This window comes from Halichoeres trimaculatus, unplaced genomic scaffold (genome assembly GCF_033239565.1).
Source record: "Halichoeres trimaculatus isolate MK-OKI-2021-1 unplaced genomic scaffold, fHalTri1.1 fHalTri1_scaffold_2, whole genome shotgun sequence".
Classification (NCBI taxonomy): Eukaryota; Metazoa; Chordata; class Actinopteri; order Labriformes; family Labridae; genus Halichoeres; species Halichoeres trimaculatus.
Window position 1 is genome coordinate 16,620,925 of NW_027437180.1, and position 22,504 is coordinate 16,643,428.

Genomic DNA, 22,504 nt, shown 5'->3' on the forward strand with positions numbered 1-22,504 from the left:
TAAGATAAGATCTTAATTGTCTCCCATGGGAGAAATTTGTCTTGGACGCAAGGGCCCAGGCAACACTCACACTTCAGTCCAATCACACTCAAGCATAAAAAATAGAAAGTTACTCTAGAATGTATCCATATACACATATACACAATTTACAGCACAGTTTACAGTATATTGCACAATGCCCATGAATATAAGAAAGAAAGAAATTATTGCACAATGCCCAACCAAACTGCACCGGGAAAAACAAAAAAAAAACAAAAAAAAAAACAAAAAAACGAATATATTGCAAATTCTCGTCCTCTTGTCACACACATGCACCCACAAACATACACGCTGACACACAAACACACCCACAACACACTGACACACAGCAATACACATAAATGTACACACATAACATGCTGACACCCAAAGATAAAGACTTATTTTGTAGTTTTCCATGACTGGAATAAAACAGCACAAACAAAATTCTTCATAATAGCAAAAACCTTTGTCACGCTTCTATACCATAGCCTTTTGTTAGGGTTTCTATCCACGTAGTAGCCTATTCACCTTTTGGTGTTATTTTTCATTTTCTTCTTCACTTTTCTTCTCTTTCTGTTTTCAATGTTTGTATATGACTATGAGCTTTTTGCTGTGAGAACACTTGTGCTTAAAAACAAAATAAAACATTGGCTTCAGAGGGAGGGAAAGAAAATATGATGCTCTTGAATTTTATTTGAAGCATACCCTCTTCTCTGAAAAATCTCCTTAGGCCATATTCATGCAGGTCAGCAAGATTTATCAATGATGCTTGAATTAAAATAAATTATGTTAATTTGATTCCTGTCCTTCTACCATGTACTGTTGCGTAGCTGGTTTTCCTTTGAGAGTTTATCTGTGGTATGTTATCTGTGACTTTCCCTCCCGTTCAATAACAGGGGATTACATAAAATCCAGTCACATCTCAAGGGACACTTACGGTTTAATTCAAGTACAACAGTGTTAGAAACCTTCTGTCATTTTGATTTGCTTCTCCAAACTTCTAGATTTCTTTCCCCCACTTTTTCTAAATGCACTTTTTTTTGACAGATAATGAATTATGTATTACTATAATGGGGCATAACATACAGCCTTATGGTGTAAGATGGAGAGCTGTATCGTACTTTCAATGATCGTACCCCATCATAACCATTACCGTGGTAAGTGGACCGCGTTGAATGGAGGCAACGTCTCATGACATCCACTGAATAACCGACAACCTGTTAACATCGTGATAGCTGGACGTCTCGGTGACAAAGACAATTTCTTCCCTCAATTTAAAGTTCCTTCTTCGCTCTGAAGAATCCAATTTATATGCGCACGTTGAATTTTTCAATTTGCACATTTCCCCCTCCTCCTCTATCACATCTCTCTCTCTCTCTCTCTCCTCGTCAGCAAAGCAGCGTGGGAAGAAAGTTGGATCAGAGGGAAACGGGGCTCGATGCTTCTCAGACATTCTGCTCAGCACCACGGACAGAGAACAGTGACAGGCTGCGAGCGAGGGCAGCAGCCGTCGACATGAGAAAACTGTTCAGGAATCCGCGGAGTTTGGTCCGAGACATTCAAGATTTCAAGCACACCGGGATTTAAACTCATACTCTGCTCACCGGTATTTTCCTCAGTTGCTACTATATTTATAAGTGGACCAATCCCCAGCGGTGCCTGCGCAACTCTGACTTTACGCACGGCGCAGCAGTGAGAGGTCACTGATGAAAATTCTTTATGATCAGTAACGGCACGCTGTGAGTCACGGACACCACTTGTTGGAGACTGATGAGGAAAACGTGGAAAAGATACAGCCTTTTTTCTTGCTGGAGCTGCGTGGATTCATGGTGGGTAAAAAGCAAAGACATGAGGTGTTTTTGAGGGGAAAGTAGTGTCTGAGTGAACTCACTGTATCCGCAGCTGCGATCAGAGCGAAAGACTTGACGACCAGTTGATTTTCTCTCAATAGAGCGAACAAACACAAACTTTTTGACATTTTTTTTGGAAAGACACATCAGAAAGGACCTCGGATCAGAAAGAAAAAACACAGTTTGGTTCAAGTTTTCATTTTGTGGTGGCTGTCTTTCTCTCCTTCTACCAAACATGACAGAGGTGAACCCTGAACTTTAATTTCGTGAAAATATATTCTGGACTGTGTTGCACTATCTTGCTGTCTCGGACCCACCATGGAGCCCTCAGACCAGGACGCCTGGTTTCTGTCAGACCTTAACTCCACCTTTTCAGTCTCACCACCCTCCTTCTTCTACTCCTACCCTCGACCTTACAACATCTCCTCCAACATTTCCACGCAGAGTGTCCCCTTCCAGGGCAGCACCACACTCATGACAGCCATCATTTACCTCACGGTCTTCATGGTGGGACTGATCGGGAACACTCTGGCCATCTATGTGGTGGTGCGTTATGCTAAAATGAAGACAGTCACCAACATCTACATCCTGAACCTGGCTGTGGCTGATGAGCTCTACATCCTCGGCCTGCCGTTCCTCACTACACAGAATGTGCTGTCTTATTGGCCATTTGGCTCCTTCTTGTGCCGCGTGGTCATGACAGCAGACTCTATGAACCAGTTCACATCAATTTTCTGCTTGACGGTCATGTCGATCGACCGTTACCTGGCTGTGGTTCATCCAATACGAAGTACCAAGTGGAGACACCCCAGAGTGGCCAAGGTTGTGAGCGCAGCTGTTTGGGCTGTGTCCTTTGTGGTGGTCCTGCCTGTAGTCATCTTCTCTGATGTTCAGGTAGGCTCTCAAATCAAACCCCACTGTCCCTCTCCTCATTAAGTAAGTCATAATTGGCTGTAGCTAATTGATCAACTTGATTGAAGACCCTCTCTCTTGCAGTCTCATCTGAATATATATATATATATATATATATATATATATATATATATATATATATATATATATATATATATATATACAGTGGGGAAAATAAGCATTGAACATGTCAACTTTTTGTCATCACATTTATTTCCAAAGATGCAATTCAAACAAAATTTCTACCAGACATTGGTATTAACTCAAATAATCCACACATGAAAAGAAATCACAACGTTCAGGTCCATAAATGATGATTATGTGGAATTAAATACAATAACACAGGAAAAAAGAATTGAACACGCTAATGGAGACTCATCTAATACTTAGTGGAGAAGCCTTTGTTTGCAAAGACAGCTTCCAGACGCTTCTTGTATGTTTTAACTAATCTCCCACACTGCTCAGGTGTGATTTTGGCCCATTCCTCCGCACAGATTGTCTTTGAATCTTGAATATTCTTTGGTGCCCTCTGGTGAACCCTTTTCTTTAGTTCTTTCCACAAATGTTCAATTGGATTTAAGTCAGGTGATTGACGAGGCCATTCTAACAGATTGATTTTCTTTTTTTGAAACCATTTGAGAGTCAGCTTTGCCGTGTGCTTTGGATCGTTGTCCTGCTGGAAGGTCCAGCCACATCTCATCTTCATCATCCTGGTGGATGGCAGCAGATTCATATCAAGAATTTCCCCAAACATGGCTCCATTCATTGCTCCGTCAATTATATGAAGTTTGCCAATACCATGAGATGAAAAACAACCCCATGCCATGATGCTTCCACCTCCAAACTTCACTGTTGGTGTAGTGTTTTTTGGATGATGTGCAGTGTCATTTCTCCTCCAAACATGGTATGACATCTGACCTGACAACATTCTCCCAGTATTCTACAGGCTTGTCAAGATGCTGTTTAGCAAACTGTAAACCAGCTTCAACACGCCTTTTCTTAAAGAATTGAGTCTTGCGGGCTAAGCGTCCATAGAGGCCATGGTGGTGGGGTGCATTGCCTATTGTTTTCTCTGTAACAATTGTACCTGCTGCCTCCAAGTCCTTCCGGAGCACTTTCAGGGTGGTCCTTGGCTCGCTGAGTACTCTTCTGACTATCTTTCTGACTCCCTGGTCAGAAATCTTCAAGGAGCTCCTGTGCGTGGCCTGTTGATGGTAAGGTGGTGCTTCTTCCACTTGTGAATAATGGCCCCGACGGTGCTGACTGGAATATTCAGGTGCTTTGATATAAGTCTGTAACCAGTTGCATTCTGATGCTGAGCAACAATCAGGTTGTGAATGTCTTCAGAAAGCTCTTTGCCTTTACCCATCATGAGGTGTGTCGTATTTAACTGCTTGGTGAAAAACGACCTTTTTTTTATAGGACCATCAATTTGCTCTAGCCCAGCTGATGTTGGTTTGCACTAATTGGATGTTCCAGTAATAATCACTGACAGATTTCAGGTGGTATGGTGCATTTCCTTGCCAAAGTATAGAGCCTTTCCATGGTGTGTTCAATACTTTTTTCCTGTGTAATCGCACTTAATTCTGCATAATCATAATTTGTGGACTTGAATGTCATAATTTCTTTTCATATGTGGATTATTTGAGTTAATACCAATGTCTGGTAGAAATTTCATTTGAATTGCAGCTTCGAAAATAAATGTAATGAGAAAAAAGTTGACGGGTTCAATACATATTTTCCCCACTGTATTTTGCATGGCATACCACATTTTTCTGAAGAAAAGGGAACTTGTGATTAAGAAAAGATGTGAGAAACCCAGCCTGCCTCTTCTGTGAATCCCCCAAATCCTAAAGCCTGAACACAATCAGGCAGCAAGAGCCAGTTCATCACTGGGGTTATCAGGTGGGCACAAGCTTTCACTGGTTTTTGGTCAATTTGGGAAGCTCAACAGTTGGCTGAGGCAGTCCAGAGCAACCTCCCCCATGCCAACTCATATCATCCTGAATCAACACCAGAAGCTCACTCCCTCGTGGTCATGAGTGCCCTGTCAGAAAGAGTCAGGTTGAGTGAGCTCTAATGCAGTAAAGAGTAGTAAAATAATTGCACTTGAGGATTGTTTGGACAAATAATTATTCAGGAGAAGCACTGAATGAGGTCATGCCCCTTGGTCATTGTGGGTGTCAGGTTGGACCCTAAATCTGGCCTATAACTGCCAAGTGTTTGTCCAGCCTTACCACAACAGAGAAGATCCTGTGAGTTCATCTCATCAGCAGCAGAAGAACACAGCAGATTGTTTTGCTGATTTTAAGCAGACACTTTTGGTTATGGGACGTTAACAGACTTTTGTGCCAGTGTTTGTTGTGCTGTTGCGTTGTATGGGGAATTCTAAAAGTCTTGTGTAGTCTCTACTTTTATCACTGACCAATACTGAGACTTTCTCTCTTTAAATAGGAAATTGAATCAAACTGAATTGACAACAATAAAGTATGTAAAGAATAATTTACCCATGTGGCTGGCAAATACTTAACATACTGCATACTACATTTAAAAGTAGTAGGCAGTATGCAGTGCCTACTGACTTTCAGCCTGTTGCTCGGAGATGTCATTAACTTCTGCACCTGTTATCAATTGTGCATGCAATAATAGTAGATTACCTACAACAAACCCACAAATGGCATGTGCATTTTTTTAAGTTTGCACACGCAATTTAACACACATTATTTGGTATCTTAGTAGATCAGGCCCTTAACGTAAAATTGCTTTCATGAATAGTATGATGCATTACTGATATACAGTAATACTACAATCACATTCATGCTTTTATCCCTCTAGTACCACATGGTAAATATGAAGCTCATTAAAGTCTCTGTGATGACTTAGTAAATGATCTTAAAAAAGTTTAACCCTTACATACATACCATTGCTATCTACAATTTACAATAATGCTACTTCTCAGCCTACCAAGCAGGACCAGATTGATTTACGGCGTGTAGAAGTCTCTTAGACAGGAAAAGACGAGAAGCAGGAAAGTGATAGAACATGGGCTAAGCTGTTTGTGATAGTGTTCAATCCAACCCACATGCAGCAGTTATTCTGCGGTGGTCTGTTCAAACTTGAGAGTAGGACATAATCAGGGTTTACTAACACTACCTGTTAGAGACACGTCTCATAGCACTGGGCTGTGAGTGATAATCAATTTACTCTGTTAGAAATGATACAAACCGAGTTTACTGAATTCAATAATTGTCATGTTTCAAACAACAGCTCTATCTTTCCCCGTCACTTGGTAGCCTTTCCTGTAAGAAGTTGTCTTGAGAAAAAAAAGTGGTGTACACAAGAAGATCTGCTTTCCTTTCATTGCCTTCAAACGAACACATGCCTTAGTAAGCCTCACGTCCTCACGGCAGTTAGTGCAAGTACTCATGGGAATTGCAGCCTTTATCCCAGAGAAAATGTTGGCTTTTCTGGATAGTCCTCACAGTCCCTTCAGAACTGATTTTATTCTACTGAATGAGGTATTAGTAAAATAGCATATGAGTGCAAACGCTTCTTTTGTATATGATAAGCTGAATCAACAAGATAACTTCATAATAAGACCCAAATACTTCTTTGACAGAAAAAAAATCAACCACACAACAAAAGGTCCCTTGGAATTGTACAGCACAGGAGCTTCTTGTCCTTGAATGCCCTACCAACAAAAGGTGTGAAGGAGCATCTCACATTCTGACAGCTGGATACTACCAAATATCTCCACTTCTGTACACTGTAACTGTAGGTGTTATATCAAAGGTTGCCACTTGACATTATGTTACATTTTTAAGTGGAACTGAGTGTGAAATTGATGTTTTCCTCCAATCTGAAAAATAAAATCTTGTCTAATAAAGAAGATGCTGACTTCTGTGTGGATATTTCCCACGAGAAAGATTACCTCTTTTTCTACTAGAAGGCAAGAAAAGACACATTTACCTGCTTGCCACATATGTACAAGTCTACCTGGAACACAATAAGGACATTCAAGGATAAGTGTTTCATTTTTAAAGACATCATATGAAATAATTGAAATGCTGCTCCTAAGTTCAACAGGTTAATTGGCTACGGAGTGGTGGAGAAGTCCATCTTGTGTGAAACACAGCTGTGCACCCCGAGTTTCCCACATAGCTGTGATCACACATTTGCTGCTGAATGACACCAGGCAATGGTACAGTGCGTCTGTGAGGTAGTATCAGCCGCGCAGCCATTGTAATTGACAGAGGCTCATGCAGCGAGGGGGTCCACATCTGTCATAGTTATTTTAATGTGAGTGAGAGGAAATCTGGGAGTTATGACATGGAAACACGTCATCAGCTCAAGCTACCCTGTAAGATTTACTGTACTTTCTCTGTAACTGAGGGGTTTGAATCATGTGTGATTTGATTTTTTTTCCTTAAAAAAAAAAAAATGTAAATGTTACTGAGCCTCTCTCCTTTGAATCCACTTAGTCCAGATATTTTCCTCTCAGAGGTAGTGAATGTAAAGCTTGCTGAATAATGCTAATTTGTCCATCGGATGGCATTATGTCTCCACTAACTGTTAACTAGTGGGAGCCCTTTTTTTCCACCAACCTTACATAAATTAGCAAAACCAAAAATAGTCAGACATCTGGTAATCTGCATTGATTTTACTAGCAAAAGCAAAAATAAGGAGGATGCACAATGGAAAGGAGAATTGATTAAATCCTTTTAAAGAAGCTGCATGAGGTAGATCAAACACAAAAGGTTGGTCGTGCTGGAAACAGAGAGTCTGAGCCTGACGTGATGTTAATGATATAAGTTAAAGGCTGCATGTATAGGACACAGTCTGTCATTACATGAGGGCATGGGCTTTTCAGGCTGTGCATTTTAAAAACATTTAACTTAAGTGGTAAGCTAGCCTTTGTCCAAAGCCATTTCTCATGTTTTGTAGTGTAATGAAAATCCAGCTGTGGTGGTCTGAGGTAGGCTGGTGGATTAGTGACAGATGATGTGTCACTGCCTGTGTTATGACGCAGAAGACCCAGATACAGACCCAAATATTTATTCACTCACCCGCCACTTTAGTTGGCACACCTGTCCAACTGCCCATTAATGCAAATTTCTAATCAGCCAATCACATAGCACATACTGAAAATGTGATTGACACGTGACTTCCCAAGATGCAAGAAAAAAGCATCTAGATTTTTTTTACTAGAAAAATGAAAAGAAAAGTAATGCACAGTGATAAGTAACTTTAATCTGATTACTCGTGGGGAAATAGTAACGCGTTAGATTACTCGTTACTGAAAAAGATGGTCAAATCAGAGTAATGCATTACCAGCATCACTGGGGAAGAAAGGTGATTTAAGTGACTTTGAACGTGGCATGGTTGATGGTGCCAGATGGGCTAGTCTGGGTATTTCAGAAACTGCTGATCTACTGGGATTTTCACTCTCAGCCATCTCTCAGGTTTACAGAGATTGGTCCCAAAAAGAGAAAATATCTAGTGAGCAGCAGTTCTGTGGGTGAAAATGCCTTGTTGATGCCAGAGGTCAGAGGAGAATGGACAGACTGGTTGGAGCTGATAGAAAGACAACAGTAACTCAAATTACCACTGGTTACAACCGAGGTCTGCAGAAGAGCATCTCTGAACACATAACACATCCAACCTTGAGGCAGAAGGGTTACAGCAGCAGAAGACCACACCGGGTGACCCTCCTGTCAGCTAAGAACAGGAAACTGAGGCTACAATTCACACAGCAACCCCAAAACTGGACAATAGAATATTGGAAAAACATTGCCTGGTCTAATAAGTCTGGATTTCTGCTCCACATTCAGATGGTAGGGTCAGAATTTGGCGTCAGCAACATGAAAGCATGACAGCATCCCTGTGGTAACTTTTCTGACACCTCCTGCTTAAAACCCAAAAAGTCAGAAGGATCGTGAGGCCCCGCTTTATGATAATATATATATATATATATATATATATATATATATATATATATATATATATATATATATATATATATATATATATATATATATATATATATATATATCCTGTAAAACTTTGCATTGAGAAAAAAAAAGTGGCATACACAAGAGGATCTGCTTTCCATTCATTAGCTTCAAAACAAACACGTCTTGGTAAGCCTCACGTCCTCTCCGCAGTTAGTGCAAATACTCATGGGAATTGGAGTCTTCATCCCAGAGACAACACCTTGGCTTCTCTATAGTCCTCAGTTCCTTCAAGATTGATTTTATTGTACTGAATGGGGTACTGATGAAATAGCATATAAGTAAAAACTCCTTTTGAACATGATAAGCTGAATCAAGAGGCTAACTACATCATAATACTTCTTTGAAAGAAAAACATCTAATGCACAATAAAAGGTCCCCTGGTATCGTACATCACAGGAGCTGCTTGTGACTATATTTATGCCTGTGTGTGTGTGTGTGTGTGTGTGTGTGTGTGTGTGTGTGTGTGTGTGTGTGTGTGTGTGTGTGTGTGTGTGTGTGTGTGTGTGTGTGTGTGTTTGTGTGTGTATGGACAAGAAAGATAACACTTTGTTAAAATAAGTTTTAAATTAATTCAGTTGGGGGTTAAAGCAGACTGACCCTAGAACCACAGACCAGCTCAATGGACTGGTCTGTGTGACATTTGATCTAGCATCAATGAATTGGCTTGTGATTAAAAGAAAGTAAAAAAGAAACAAAGTAACCCAAATGTATGGAATAAAGAGCATCCCATTCAAGGAGAAATCAATTCAGTTTGAAATATATGAAGACCAATAGTTGGCAGCCCCACAACCAACTGTTGAATGAAATGGACAAAAAAAATATTTCCAAAGTTGGAAGAGAGAAAGAAACGGAGCTCAAAGGAGGTGTATGTTAACTTTATCTGACATGTGGCCTTATGTTGATAGATAGATACTTTGTACAAAAAAATAATTTGATAAATAAAAATGCCTCATTGATCTCACAGCTTAAAAGTGTGTTTTCTTGTTTGCATCTAGCTCATATGACCTTCAGAATGACAAGAAGAGAGAACTATGTCTGCACACTGATTTGTAAAGAAAGAGACGCAAAGAAAGGGACAGCAATGTCACACACATTTACCTCGAAACCCTACAAGAGAATCACAGACAACGCATTCAGATCTGTTCAGAAATTTAACAAAAGCCTTTGTGTGCATACTGAAAGACATTCAATACAGCAAGTTCTCTTACTTTCTGTTATGACACACCACAAAGGCCTTTGGACAGAGAGGAGAAGAGAAGGAGCATAATGCTAAGGTTTAAGGCTGATGGCCATTGGTGTGGCAGACGAGAAGAGTCATGTTAAGAAAAATGTGGCACTGTTTATTGTTTTATTCTTTTAGGTAAATGAACTTAAAGCAGTTACGTTTTAGCATGTAGTCAAATGTGCAGAAAATCAACAATTAGTCTCTTCTCTTAAAACTGTACTTTCTTCTTTTATATTGGGAGGTTGCTTTGGTTTGTTTTCCAGTAGACGTGAACAAACGAGCATTGAGGGACCATGGGTAATGCATTAATGGTGAAATGATGAATCTATGAAAGGAACTGGGGAGGACAATAAAGGGTGTCAACAGCTGATAAGACCCTGTAAAGCGTGACATTTAGAAGTGGGGTTTAAGAGCATGCCAGCCCAAGTAAAGCACTGAATGACCTACAACTTATTTCCCTTCTTTTAGGAGACATTTAACTCCTGCAACATGATCTGGCCTGAGCCAAAGAACGTTTGGTCAACAGCCTTTATCCTCTACACTGCAACAGTCGGCTTCTTTGGACCACTGCTCATCATCTGCCTCTGCTACCTACTCATCGTTATCAAGGTGTGTTTACGAGTGCAGGCTGATTAAAAAAACTCATGTATAAATTCATACCAACACTCATATGCATTATGATAATTTCCATCAGCCTCGACTTTCCTTCCCTCTGATCAGCTTCATTACTTCATTCTTGTACTCACCCTCTTCACTGCCATCGTAATCAGACTACCTTCGGTGTTTTACTCCCCGCAGGTGAAATCTTCAGGGCTGAGGGCAGGCTTCACTAAACGTCGACGTTCAGAGCGTAAGGTGACGAAGATGGTGGTGGTTATCGTCGTGGTGTTTGTGCTGTGCTGGTTGCCGTTCTTCATCATCAACATGATCAACCTGGTGGTCATCATCCCGGAGTCTAGCGCCACTGCAGGCATCTACTTCTTTGCCGTCATCCTGTCCTACGCCAACTCCTGTGCCAACCCGGTGCTCTATGGGTTCCTTTCAGAGAACTTCAAACAGAGCTTTACAAAAGTAGGCTTGTTTTTTTTTCTGAGTACAAACAGCAGATGACATGTTTTTTGTTTTGGTATTATTACTGTTTGCTTTGTTTAAGCTGAATATCTTTGGAACATCTCTATTTGATTTTCCCAGTTGAGGCTTCAGATTATTTTCAACTTTCCAAGCAAAATAGAATTTCTCTTCAATAAATTTCAGACTTTTAGAAATTTTTATTTTGAGTAATTTTGCAATTCATGTCTGCTGTCCTTCTCAGACTTTTAGCACGGCCTTATTGAAACCTTGGGTACTTAAACCTGACTCAGACTATTCAAGTTCCCACTCCTCAAAGGTCATAATCTTGATTTGGTTGGACACCAGGGTCACAGTCCATACAACTTTAAAACCAAGTGTGTCAGATCATAGACTATTTTTATTCAACATGTCTTTCACTCCACACAAGTCTTTTGTTGGTTTTTCTGCAGGTAAATTGTCTTTGCTTTTCAAAGCTGTCCCCTGACCTGCTTCACCTAAACTCTGACGCAGAGAAGCTGGTCTCCCATTTTAATCACATCTGTTCGACTCTGTTGCCAAATACAAAAATCAAGAAGTCTCTCAAAAACCAGCAGCCCTGGCTAAGTGATACCTCACTGCAGAAGAAATGTAAGCTGAAACAAAAAGAAGGTTTATGTGCATTTCATTTAATTCTAAAAGAATCAATAATCAGTTATGGAAAAGCAACTGAATAAGCAAAAGCATCCTTTCAGTCTATCACATTACCCATCTTTCTAATAAAACACTCAACAGTGTCAAATACCTCGACCTGATTGAATAAATCTCTGTGACAACAGTTAGTGATTCTGAAGTACAAAGGCAATGGACCCATCGCCTAGGTCCACTTTCTAAAATTTTCAACAAAGGCTTATTGTTAGTAGATGCTGAAAGCTCATAAGCAAAGAGAAGATGATGATTTGTGAGATAACTGCTCAGAAATTAGAGAGGGGTTTGAAATTACAGAAGGAACTGCAGGGTAAAAAAGATGTCTGCCAAACTGAAGAAAACAGTCAAGGAGCAAACTGCAGCACTGTTTAAGCTTTGGCAGTGTGACAGGACAGTATGAGTACAATTAAATTGTGAACAGAATTTAAAGATGACAAGGAAGGACACCTTTTGTAAGTTCTGCATCTGATAAGAAGACCTGCACCAACTGCCCATTTCAATCACGTGGATGAGAATATTACATTGAATTAGTTATTTGATAGGAATACCAATGCCTGGGAAGCACATGAATAAACCATCAAAACGAAAGTACTTTTTTTTAAGCTATTGGGATAAATCATTTTGTTTATAAACAATTAAAATAATTTCAGGATCAAGATTTAGAGTCAACCTGAAAGCAACCTCCTGTGAGAAAACAAAAAAGCCTTTGGGAAAGTTATTTACACCAATGTTGATTTTCAGGTGAGCTCTCAGCAGCAAATAATAGTTAAAGGTCCCATATTATGCTCCTTATCTGCAGTTTAATAGGGATCATTGATGTCTTCATGAAATGGAAGTAACATGTTTTGGTCCACAAAGCCAATAAATCAAGCACAGCAGCATTGTTTCCAGGCTCTCATAGCCCCTCTATTCAGAACGGTCTGATTTAGTGGGCATGACCTTCATATGTGAATGAGCCACCACTGATACCGCCCCGCTCTTCAGCACCACTGAGAGTGGAGCCAACAGCTCCAAATGCACAATGTTTAGAAAACAGCGAAGCTCGTTTACCGTAACACTACAGGCTAAAACAACAGGCTGACTGCAGCTAAAGTTAGCATCCTGAAGCTAACATTTAAAATACCCACATTTCCAGGGTCTGAGGTTTGTTGGTGGATGATTGCTAATGCGCCTGGATTCATGACCAGTCTATTCATTAGCCCTATGTTGTACTGTCCAAAGTTGGAAAAGCAGTCGACTGTAAAGTGACTAGCACACACATGCACAGTTTTACTGAGCGTAGCTGGCACATTTCCTTGATAAATGAACTCTAGCCACTTAGTCCGTCTTCTTCTGAAATGGGAAGCTTGTGCAAGGAACTATGTGGCTGTTTACAGCCAAAAACAAAGCAGTGATGACTCTTCAACTTTGGCATTCTCCTCCCCGCTGCTGGAGAGGGGAGTGGGCGGGGAGGGGGTATCTGCTTCGGTGGACCAGTCAGGTCAGACTTTCTCCTGATTGGTCAAAAAAGGGAATCACTGACGTCGGCAAATCCCCAAAATTTAAACAGCTCGTTTTAGGTCAGGATCTTACATTCACAAGCACTACTAAGTACAGGTTTTGTCATTAAATATCACATTTTGTGGGCTGGGAGGAAAGCCAAAGACCCACAAATTTCACTAAAAGACTAATAAAGTGATTTTTGCACAATATGGGACCTTTAAAGATCAGTGCTGGCTGTCCCACCAGTTTCTCATTAAAGAAGCTGACCCATGAGGATCCTATATGGAAAATAAACTGAGGGAAAGTACCACTTCAAAATGAACTGTTCCTGTATGGTGAAGGCACAATATTGTGTTACAATTTTTGAAAATGAATACTTTTTTAGGGTATTCATACTTTATATGATTAAATGCTTAAAAAAATCACCATTTTTATTCTTACAGATTTTTTTTTAAGTTTTGTAAAACTTTTGTATTCACTTTATTTCTGAAACCCATTATTTCAGCTGCTGTCTCTTTAAGGCTCCCTGTTCCACAAACCCTTTCTTTCTGATTGGCCAGCCCTCTGGAGGCCTTTTTGGGGCAGAGCTATGGGCAGACTTTGGTGTTTGAGGCCCGCCCCTCCAAGGTGTCATGAACAAAAGACTCCTCTTTAAGTTTTCCTTCTCGTTTATTAGAAGCCAACATCTAGTAAAAAAAAAAACTCATGTTGCTGAAGCTATAATTTAAAGTTTGGCACTGTTTTGTGTTTTTATCAGATGGCACTACACCTCACACATCTGACCCTTGAATAAATAAGTAAGAAAACACACAGACTACTACTCAAAAACAGACTGTCTACAAAGTTTCAAAACAAATCATATGAATGATATGAACATGCATGACAAAATATCCTTTCATCTCACTGGCTGTAAATTAAATCAAAATATATTACAGACCACCTCCTGTGAGTAGTCTCATTCCAGTCATCTGTTTCTGATAGTTTCCAGATCCTTCTGAATGCTGCTGTGTTCTTAATGTGTGTGTCGTAGGTGCTGTGTATCAGGAGTATGCGTTGCAAAACCAACGATGCAGATGATGGAAATGGAGCTCCTCGCACAGAGAGAACCACAGCACAGGACTGTGTTGTGCTCTCCCCTCGAAATCAGGTTTACCAGGACCCACAGAGCAGCCAGGTACTCCCTGTGTGTGAGAGTCTTTTCTTTTTATTCTGAGAATATTGATTACAAAACCTGTAAATTAAGGTGTAGATGAATTATTTTTATGAAATCTGTGACTCGTTAAACAACATTCTGCTGTGAAGCAACTCCAGCTTTTCTTTTGTCATTAATATTGTGTTACTCAGTGTTTCAGCAAAAGCCATTAAGTGAATAAATACCTAATAACAAAGCTTTTTCTGGTATCAAGCTCTGAGAGCATTAGGATGTCCTGTGAGACACCAGGTTTGATCATTCTTTAAAACTGGATAGAGCACTGATGTCTGCATGTCCCCTGTACAAAACAACAGAGAGCCAAACTGTGTCAGGCATAAGACAGTTGACACAGCGGTATAAATGTCAAACATCAAATTGATCAGTGGGATAGAAATATATGCAGCAGAAGGCATGATGGAATTATACTGACTACTTTCAGTAACCAAAGATATGACTGACATCGGGCACCGGGCTAGCTGATAGGACAGGGCAACTCATGAGACATTTTTGTGGGCCATAACCCTGGGTCCCTGTAACAAATGACAGACAGATGCTCTGACTCAAGCCTGAGTGATTCGTCCCCGTCCTCATTCCAGTCAGGCAGTGAGACTCTTTTTCATTCATTCAATCAAACCTTTGTTTATTCTCAAAAAAGACATTGAGGTTACCCTCATTTTCAATGTCGCCAAGATCACAGACATTGTAAGAACAAATAATTAAAACAACACAAAGAAATCAGATACAAATGAAAAAGAATCATGTAAAACCATAGACTGTAAAAAAAAAAAAAAAAAATGGACGTCTGCTCGGCTCGAAGTGAGGTCCCTTCAAAAACTGCTCCCCCTGGTGGCTGTCTGCAGTATAGGTTAAAAAATCTGTCTCTCCAGCCATTCCAGATGGGCTGTGGTCAAACGTTAAAAAATTAATACACCTCGTAGAAATGTTTCTCACGTCTGATTGTTGTGGTGGTTTGAAGATATCATTTGGCTGTCTCGTATTCAAGTTCTGAAAAGTTTTGTTTACTTTAGTTGTAAGAGGTTAAAAACAAGGTTTTACGTAACGTTGAATGATAATTGACAGCTGCCGTTCTCGTGTGTTTTTTCGGGGATCGTAAACTATGTTGAGAGGTAGAGCAAAGAAGTGATTAGACTCTTGAAAGAAAAATATATATATTTCTGTCACCCAGCTCCACTCAGATTCTCCCTGAATCCCTCATTGTCTGTACAGCGCAGACTCTGGCTCCACGACTGCTACAATGTTAGCACCTGTGATGGAGGTATTTAGGCTTCAAAACCGTACAATGATAAATGGCGGAGCCGCACTGTCCACTCCATATGCAGTTTATGTTTAAAACAGTTACAGTAAGAGGGACAGTGATCAGTAATCATGTACTTAAAGTCTGTAAGAGAGGGGAAGGCTGTTTTTGTTAGAGTTTGTTGGAGTGTATTTCAAGAAGAAGGGGAATCAAATAAAAATGCAGATTTGCCGAATTCACTGTAGACTTGAGGGACTTTAAGATTTAGTGGGTTGGATGAACGAGTCATGTAGGACCCATTATAAAACTCTAGCAGGTAGGGTGGTAGTTTGCCAGCAAGGGCTGTAAAAATATACAAAAAAATGTTTGTTGTGTTTCTTATCAAAAGATGGCCTGCCAACCTTCTCATAAAGGAAAACAATGATGTGTGTTGTACCCGTCACCAGTTATAAAACGGAGAGCAGAGTGGTACACTGAGTCCAGGGGCTAAAGAGTTGATACTGTGGCATGTCCATATATCATACCCCCATAATCCAGAACAGACAGGAACATGGCTTCCTCAATACTTTTGCAGCCTGGTTTTGGAAAACAGGATTTGTTTCTGTAAAGGAAGCAATTCACTTTTGCAACTGGGTGGTAAGAGTGTTGACATGATGTCCTTCCTCCTCTCCTTGACTTTTACATGCTTTCTGGACCAGAGCTGGTGGAAAAAGTCCATCCACTCTGAGCTCTCACTTGCTTCCTGTGTACTATAAACAAGACCTCTGAGGTAGAAAAACTGTTGCACAATGTCTCTCTACCAGTTTAATGATGATGATAGTAAATTTAGATTCATGTAGTACTTTTAAAGGTACTCAAATACACTCACCCTTGAGTGGTCTGCACCTGAGTTTCAAGGCACTCAAGACTGAGAGAACAGTCCCTTCATGAAGATGATCCACAAAAAAAAAAGCTGCAAAAATTATTCTCTCCTCAATTCAGAGAGACTCAGAAACAGGGACAGAAAGGTGTTAGGATTAAATATTTCCTGCTTCACAAATCTCTCTACTATACATAGAGCTATGAGGAGATGTGTCGGTAGTTCACTCTGCAGGCCCCTGAACACAGACACACACATGCAAACACATAATAAGATCTGATCAGCACTGATGCATGAGGTTTGGCAGGTTTCCTAATTAAGAGGAGTCCAGTACTTCCGTATTCATTGATAGGCAAATGCGTGTTAGTGTGTGTGTGTGTGTGTGTGTGTGTGTGTGTGTGTGTGTGTGTGTGTGTGTATTTACGTGAGAGAATTATTTAATTAAAAGAGGGAAGGTAAATTAATATTGCTGTGGGAGTTTTGATGAGGGACAGCTTGAAGCAGGAAGGGGGAGATAATGAGGTAATGTGTGTGTGTGTGTGTGTGTGTGTGTGTGTGTGTGTGTGTGTGTGTGTGTGTGTGTGTGTGTGTGTGTGTGTGTGTGTTTGTCTACTAGTTAGTCCTCCATTTCTGACTTCTGTCTAACTCTGTGCGTCGTGATCACTATTCCCTCCATGGCTCTCCTGTCAGCTTTCTTTTTGCTCATCTGACCTTCACTATCAAAAAATATTAAAACTTTAAAGTATTTATGACCTTAAATGGAAAGATGTGATCCGAATTGTCCCTGTAAGTAGATTACCTTTAATAAAAGTAACACCACAGGGAAAATTGACAAAATAATCTTCACACACATCAAAAACGAGCCTTTGCTGAGTCAAATCAGACAGGAGGAATTAAGACCAAACCCCCTCTGTAAGGTCTTAATCTGTACCTTGCTTAAGTCTCTATCTATAGCCCCTTTTGCTTATGAACTTTAAACCTGAAAATTTCCTGACATGGTATTGATGGGCAAATCGGTTTACCAAAACCAAGTTCTGACTTTGTCCTGCTGGTCCGTGAAACTTCTGTTTAGTTGTTCTACAGTTCTACAGTTTCATTTAGCAGACGCTTTTGTCCAAAGGGACGTACAACACAAGCAAGAATTTAGACAGAAGGAAAACCTAGTAAGTGCGACAACAGTGCTGTTTGCTGTTATTCGACTGCAGGTGCTGCCATTAAGTGCAGGATTTTTATTTATTTTTTTTTTTGGTGTTGGGGTGGTGGGGGGGGGGGGGGGGGGGGGGTAGTTCCGTAATCAAGCCAACTAACCACAATTAATTGCTGCAACAGTATACTTAAGTCTTCAACAACATTCAGTAATTAGTGCTGAAAAATCAATAGAGCTCAGTCTGAGACCTTCTGACTCATTCTACCCCTGAGGCCCTGAACAGATGAGTTTTCAGACATCTCTTAAAGTAGAAAGGGACTCTGTGGATCATATAGAGTTAGGTAATTCATTCCACCACTTGGACACAACAGAGGAGAAGAGTCTGGCTAGTGATTTGGAGCCACGTTGGGCTGGGAGCACCAGGCGTCTTTCACAAGCAGGGCGTAGTGGGTGAGGAGGAGTGTAGACCTGGATGAGGGACCCCAGGTAGGCAGGAGCTGGCCTGCTAGGGGAGAGTTTCAGTAGTCGATGAGTGAGATCAGAAGGGCCTGTACCGGAAGCTGCGTGTCCTGTTGTGTCAGGTAAGGTCTGATCCTCCTGATGATACAGAGGGCATATCAACAAGACTGAGCAATTGAGGCCACGTGAACCTTGAAGGTCAGCTGGCCTTCAGTAACATGGCACCCAGATTTCTGGCAGAGTTTGTGGGCACGAGTTGATTGGAATCAAGCAGGACACTGATTTGTGGTTGAACCGAGGGGCAAGCAGGAAGGACATTGAGCTCAGTTATGGACAGATTTAGCTGAAGATGGCTGACAGTTGTATCGTCAGGAGGATAAGACAGGAAAAGCTGAGTGTCGCCAACACAACAGTGGTAGGAGAAGCCATGAGAGCGGATCACTGCGCCAAGTGAGGTGGTGTATAAGGAAAAGAGGACCAAACACTGACCCCTGTGGTACCCCTGTTGATAAGCCATGTGATTTAGACACTTCTCCTCGCCATGACACTCCGAAGGATCTATCTGTGAGGTAGGACCTGAACCATGACAGCGCAAATCCTGAGATGCCTGAGTTGTGGTGAGCTCTTGTATTTAAAAGAGTGGACAGTCATACCATCATCCCAAAATAGTAATCTTAGTAAGACACATTCTCTGTGAAACCAATACACAAGAACACTTAGTGTTAATTAATGCATTTTAAGAACTGCTGCAGTCTCAATATGGGCAATAGCTCCCCACAGTTTAATTGTTCTGTATATAATTTTCACTTCTGTTATGTTATCAGTGTATTTCTATGGTACATATTTCTTGTTGTTAAATTGTTCCATATGCTATCTCCATAAATTCCTATTGAAATTTTGTTGGCACAAACTGTCTTTTCTACTGTAATTCTGTAAATTTCCCTGTTGTGTGATGAATAAGAATGTTTTTTTCTTCTTAAATACATAGTTGCACATGCTGTTCTGCACTCTGATTGTTCCAGAAAAAAAGGGAGAGCAGCCCTGCATTATGTTTTAAATATCTGTCACATTTAAAGGCAGGTTAAATGTTGAAGATCCTTTTTTAATTGAGGTGTTTGATCCAGCCCTGGTGAAGAGATTGATTTTGAAAGACAGAAAGCCAGTAGATCAAATTCAAAACCTTCCTATCTTTTTACAGTATGGTGCACTAGAGCTACTGAGAGAGAAAAAAAAAGAAGAGATGAGTTAGTTTAGAAATGAAACATTAGTGATTGAACTGACTGATTGATAAACCTAAAGATAGATTTCATGCTCCATTAATTATTGTAAAGCTCCATAATGGTAAAAGAACGGACAGCCAGAAGAGGGGCCACCACAGTATTGAGCTATAATCATCGCATGTTTCACTCTCCAGAACGTATCTTACGTTCCTTAGAATGATAAAGCAAAAATAAAAGCCCTTTTATGGCAATCTTTTATAATAAAAGTAAAAAGAGAGAGAAGAGGATTGTTATCCCATGCTCTTGTTGATGTAGGAAAATACAGGCTCAGTCTGTGGCTGAACATGAACTGCTGATCTCCTCATAATGTTTCCTCTTGGCTGAGTGGAAAACACTCTGCCTCCCCTGTTATTTATGGTGTGCTTTTCAGCCGTGTCTTCTCTTCCATGTCTGACTTTCTCGTCTCCCTTATTCTCTCTGAAGATCTCTCCTCAGCCCCCTGGCTCACCTACCTCTTACACAGCCGCCTCTCTATCTGCCTTCCCAGGAATCAGACCAACCACTGCAGCAGTTACCCCAACAGCAGCATCCATGGTAACCTCCATGGTAACCCCGGCTGAACTTCCCACCATTACTGCCCTGACAACTCCCTCCTCGTCTTCATCTATAGCCCCGCTGCGAGAGTAGCCAGCATACATTAGATGTTGTGGTGAGGGTTGAGTATGACGGCTCGTTGTTCAGCTGCCTCTAAAGATTGGCTCATTTCTTTTACACACAAACATGTACACTCACTCAAAAGGCATTTCAACGCTTGAGACCCCATCAGTAAAATCAATAACTCATGTACAGTTTCTCTGTTCTCTGCGTGTTTGTACCTTTTGTGCCACCAAGCTAAAATTCTCTCCATTCAGCTCTGCGACATAAGTGCCTTTCAGAGCCTCACAGCAATCACCGAACAGCACACGTTATTTACATCTGCTTTCTTCTCTCACATCTCATATCTGTCACACAGCACATCAGGGAAGTAAGGAATTGTTCTTATGTCACACTTTTCTACTCTTTCTACTCACTCAAATTGCTTTTACACTGCTCGTCACATTCATCCATCCACACTGGCAGCAGAAGATACTATTGTACAGGATCTCCTGTACTTACTAACTCCTATCTTACCCAAGGATGCTTCTGTATGCAACTGTTGGAGCTGGGATTAATCATCCACCTCCCATCTGAGAGACAACAGAGTCTACTACTGAGCCACAGCCGCTCCTATAAGCTGGTGTTTACCTCCACAATCAAAAAGTTCAGGCTGGAGAGTTTTCAAATAGTTTCTAAGGTCTCGTTTACACGACAACGTTTCATCTGAAAACGCTAAAACGCAGAAGAAAAAAAATCTGCGTTTACACGGAAACGCTGGTGGACTGAAAACGCTGTAGTAAGCATGCCAGACCTGTAGGTGGTGCTATAACTGATTTGTCCGGAAGCCGCTTTTGGGAGATCTTCACCGAAGCAGAGTTGAGCCGGTCATCTGGTGTATTGGGGAATGCTAGGTTAAAAAGTGGAGCAAAAGATGCACATTTTTTTGAAAGACAGTCAGCAGATACGGCAGATTGAGCAGCACAAGAACAACACGGTAGTTCACGACGATCGTAACAACAGTACTGTTGTCCTGTTGAAAACGCACGCGCGAGGCAAAGTGTGACGTCAGCGTTTCCACTGAAAACAATGGCTTACTGTTTACACGGCAACGGTGTCGGGAGTGTTTCAGAAAACTCCCACTCTGGAGGCCGGTTTCAAAATTTTACGTTTTGTATCGGCTGAAACGCCGTTTCCGTGTAAACGCAAGGCTGAAACGCAACAAAACTTTTGCGTTTTACCCTCAAACCATTGTCGTGTAAACGGCCCCTAATATTGGGCATTAAAGCTAGCATTACAAGGTTCATTTGAAAGAAAACACTGTGATTTAAGCTACAAAGTTGATCAAAAACTGAGGAGATGATATTTCAGCCTTACTCCGAAAAGCTACGCTAAATTTAAATGTGTTATATTGTTCAATGTGATGGATATGTTGTGATGAATGTGAAATCTGTTTGCAGAAAAGTCTGCTGTGATGTTTTTAGTAAAGAAGACAAAAAAAAGATTGCTTCCTGTTTCAGCCTTTCGCTTCGCCTGCCTAGTACTTTTCTACAAACAAAGCCAGCAGTAACCACAAACATGTAACCTCTTTGTATAGATGCCTCTGGATTGATGGCATGTCATGTATTTGTGTGTGCGTGCTTCTGTTTTGAACCTCTCCCTACATCTTCTCTCTGCAGTGGCTGTGATGCTGATAAATACAGGGTTTAAAGCAGTGTAGCATTACTGTTGTTGTTCTGTGACATGATTTGCTCACATTTTGTTTTCTGGTTTTAGATGTCATGGATCAGTCTGGCAGCTTAATATCTCAGCTGCCACAGCTGGGAATGCCTTTAACCCTGGGAAACAATTCTTATCTACTCTTAAGCTTTTATGTGAAGTCTAGTGCTGCTCTCAGGACAGTTTAAAGACAACCATATGGACAACACAGGTCTCTGATTGGCTGGTACAAGCTTGTGTGTCCTTTGTGCTAATATTGAATACTTAGTGATGAAACAGACCTCGACAAGAAATGTGACCATTACCATCTTTAAAACACAGCTTCTTCTTTGTTGGTTGTCTGAACAAAAAGTGGACTTAGCACAAACAAACAAAAAAGGTTTACTGTATACATCGGTGTTGTTTTATCACTTTGAGATCAGTGTTTTTAATGTAATTGATTGGTGTCAAAAAAAAAAAAAGATGAAAATGAAAACTATCATCATCATTATCATCATGAGTAAAAGTCACAATGATAAATTGTTGTCCTTTTTCTGCAACTTTTCATCTGTACAGAAAGTAAAAGTCTTAGTCTTAGGATAACGATGTCAGAAACACTTGTGAAGCTGATGAAAAATAAATAATCAAATAATCAAACAAATGAATTAAGAAAAAAAGATGCGGCCAAAATGTCAGCTTCACAGAGACACTGCTGTATAGTTTACCAGGTTGATTTAGTCGTTCTGTGCCATTGCTCATTGTTTGTTGGACTTCTTTGGAAT

The 22,504-nt window shown here is 40.6% G+C and overlaps 1 protein-coding gene across 3 annotated transcripts; it reads left to right on the forward strand.

The window, feature by feature from the left end:
* The first annotated feature begins 1,448 nt into the window (after positions 1 to 1,448).
* Positions 1,449 to 22,497, forward strand: LOC141787144 (somatostatin-like receptor F_48D10.1). 3 transcript variants are annotated; one of them, XM_074665427.1, is made up of 5 exons: positions 1,449 to 2,765; positions 10,491 to 10,631; positions 10,821 to 11,093; positions 14,290 to 14,446; positions 19,875 to 22,497. In XM_074665427.1, exons 1-5 carry the CDS (start codon positions 2,190 to 2,192, stop codon positions 20,009 to 20,011), a joined length of 1,284 nt encoding a protein of 427 aa, XP_074521528.1. In that variant the 5' UTR covers positions 1,449 to 2,189; the 3' UTR covers positions 20,012 to 22,497. The 3 variants fall into 3 exon arrangements, with proteins under 3 accessions (XP_074521528.1, XP_074521527.1, XP_074521529.1); XM_074665426.1 differs by having other exon boundaries at positions 14,290 to 14,433; XM_074665428.1 differs by having other exon boundaries at positions 14,290 to 14,433; positions 19,939 to 22,497.
* The last annotated feature ends 7 nt before the right edge of the window (positions 22,498 to 22,504 follow it).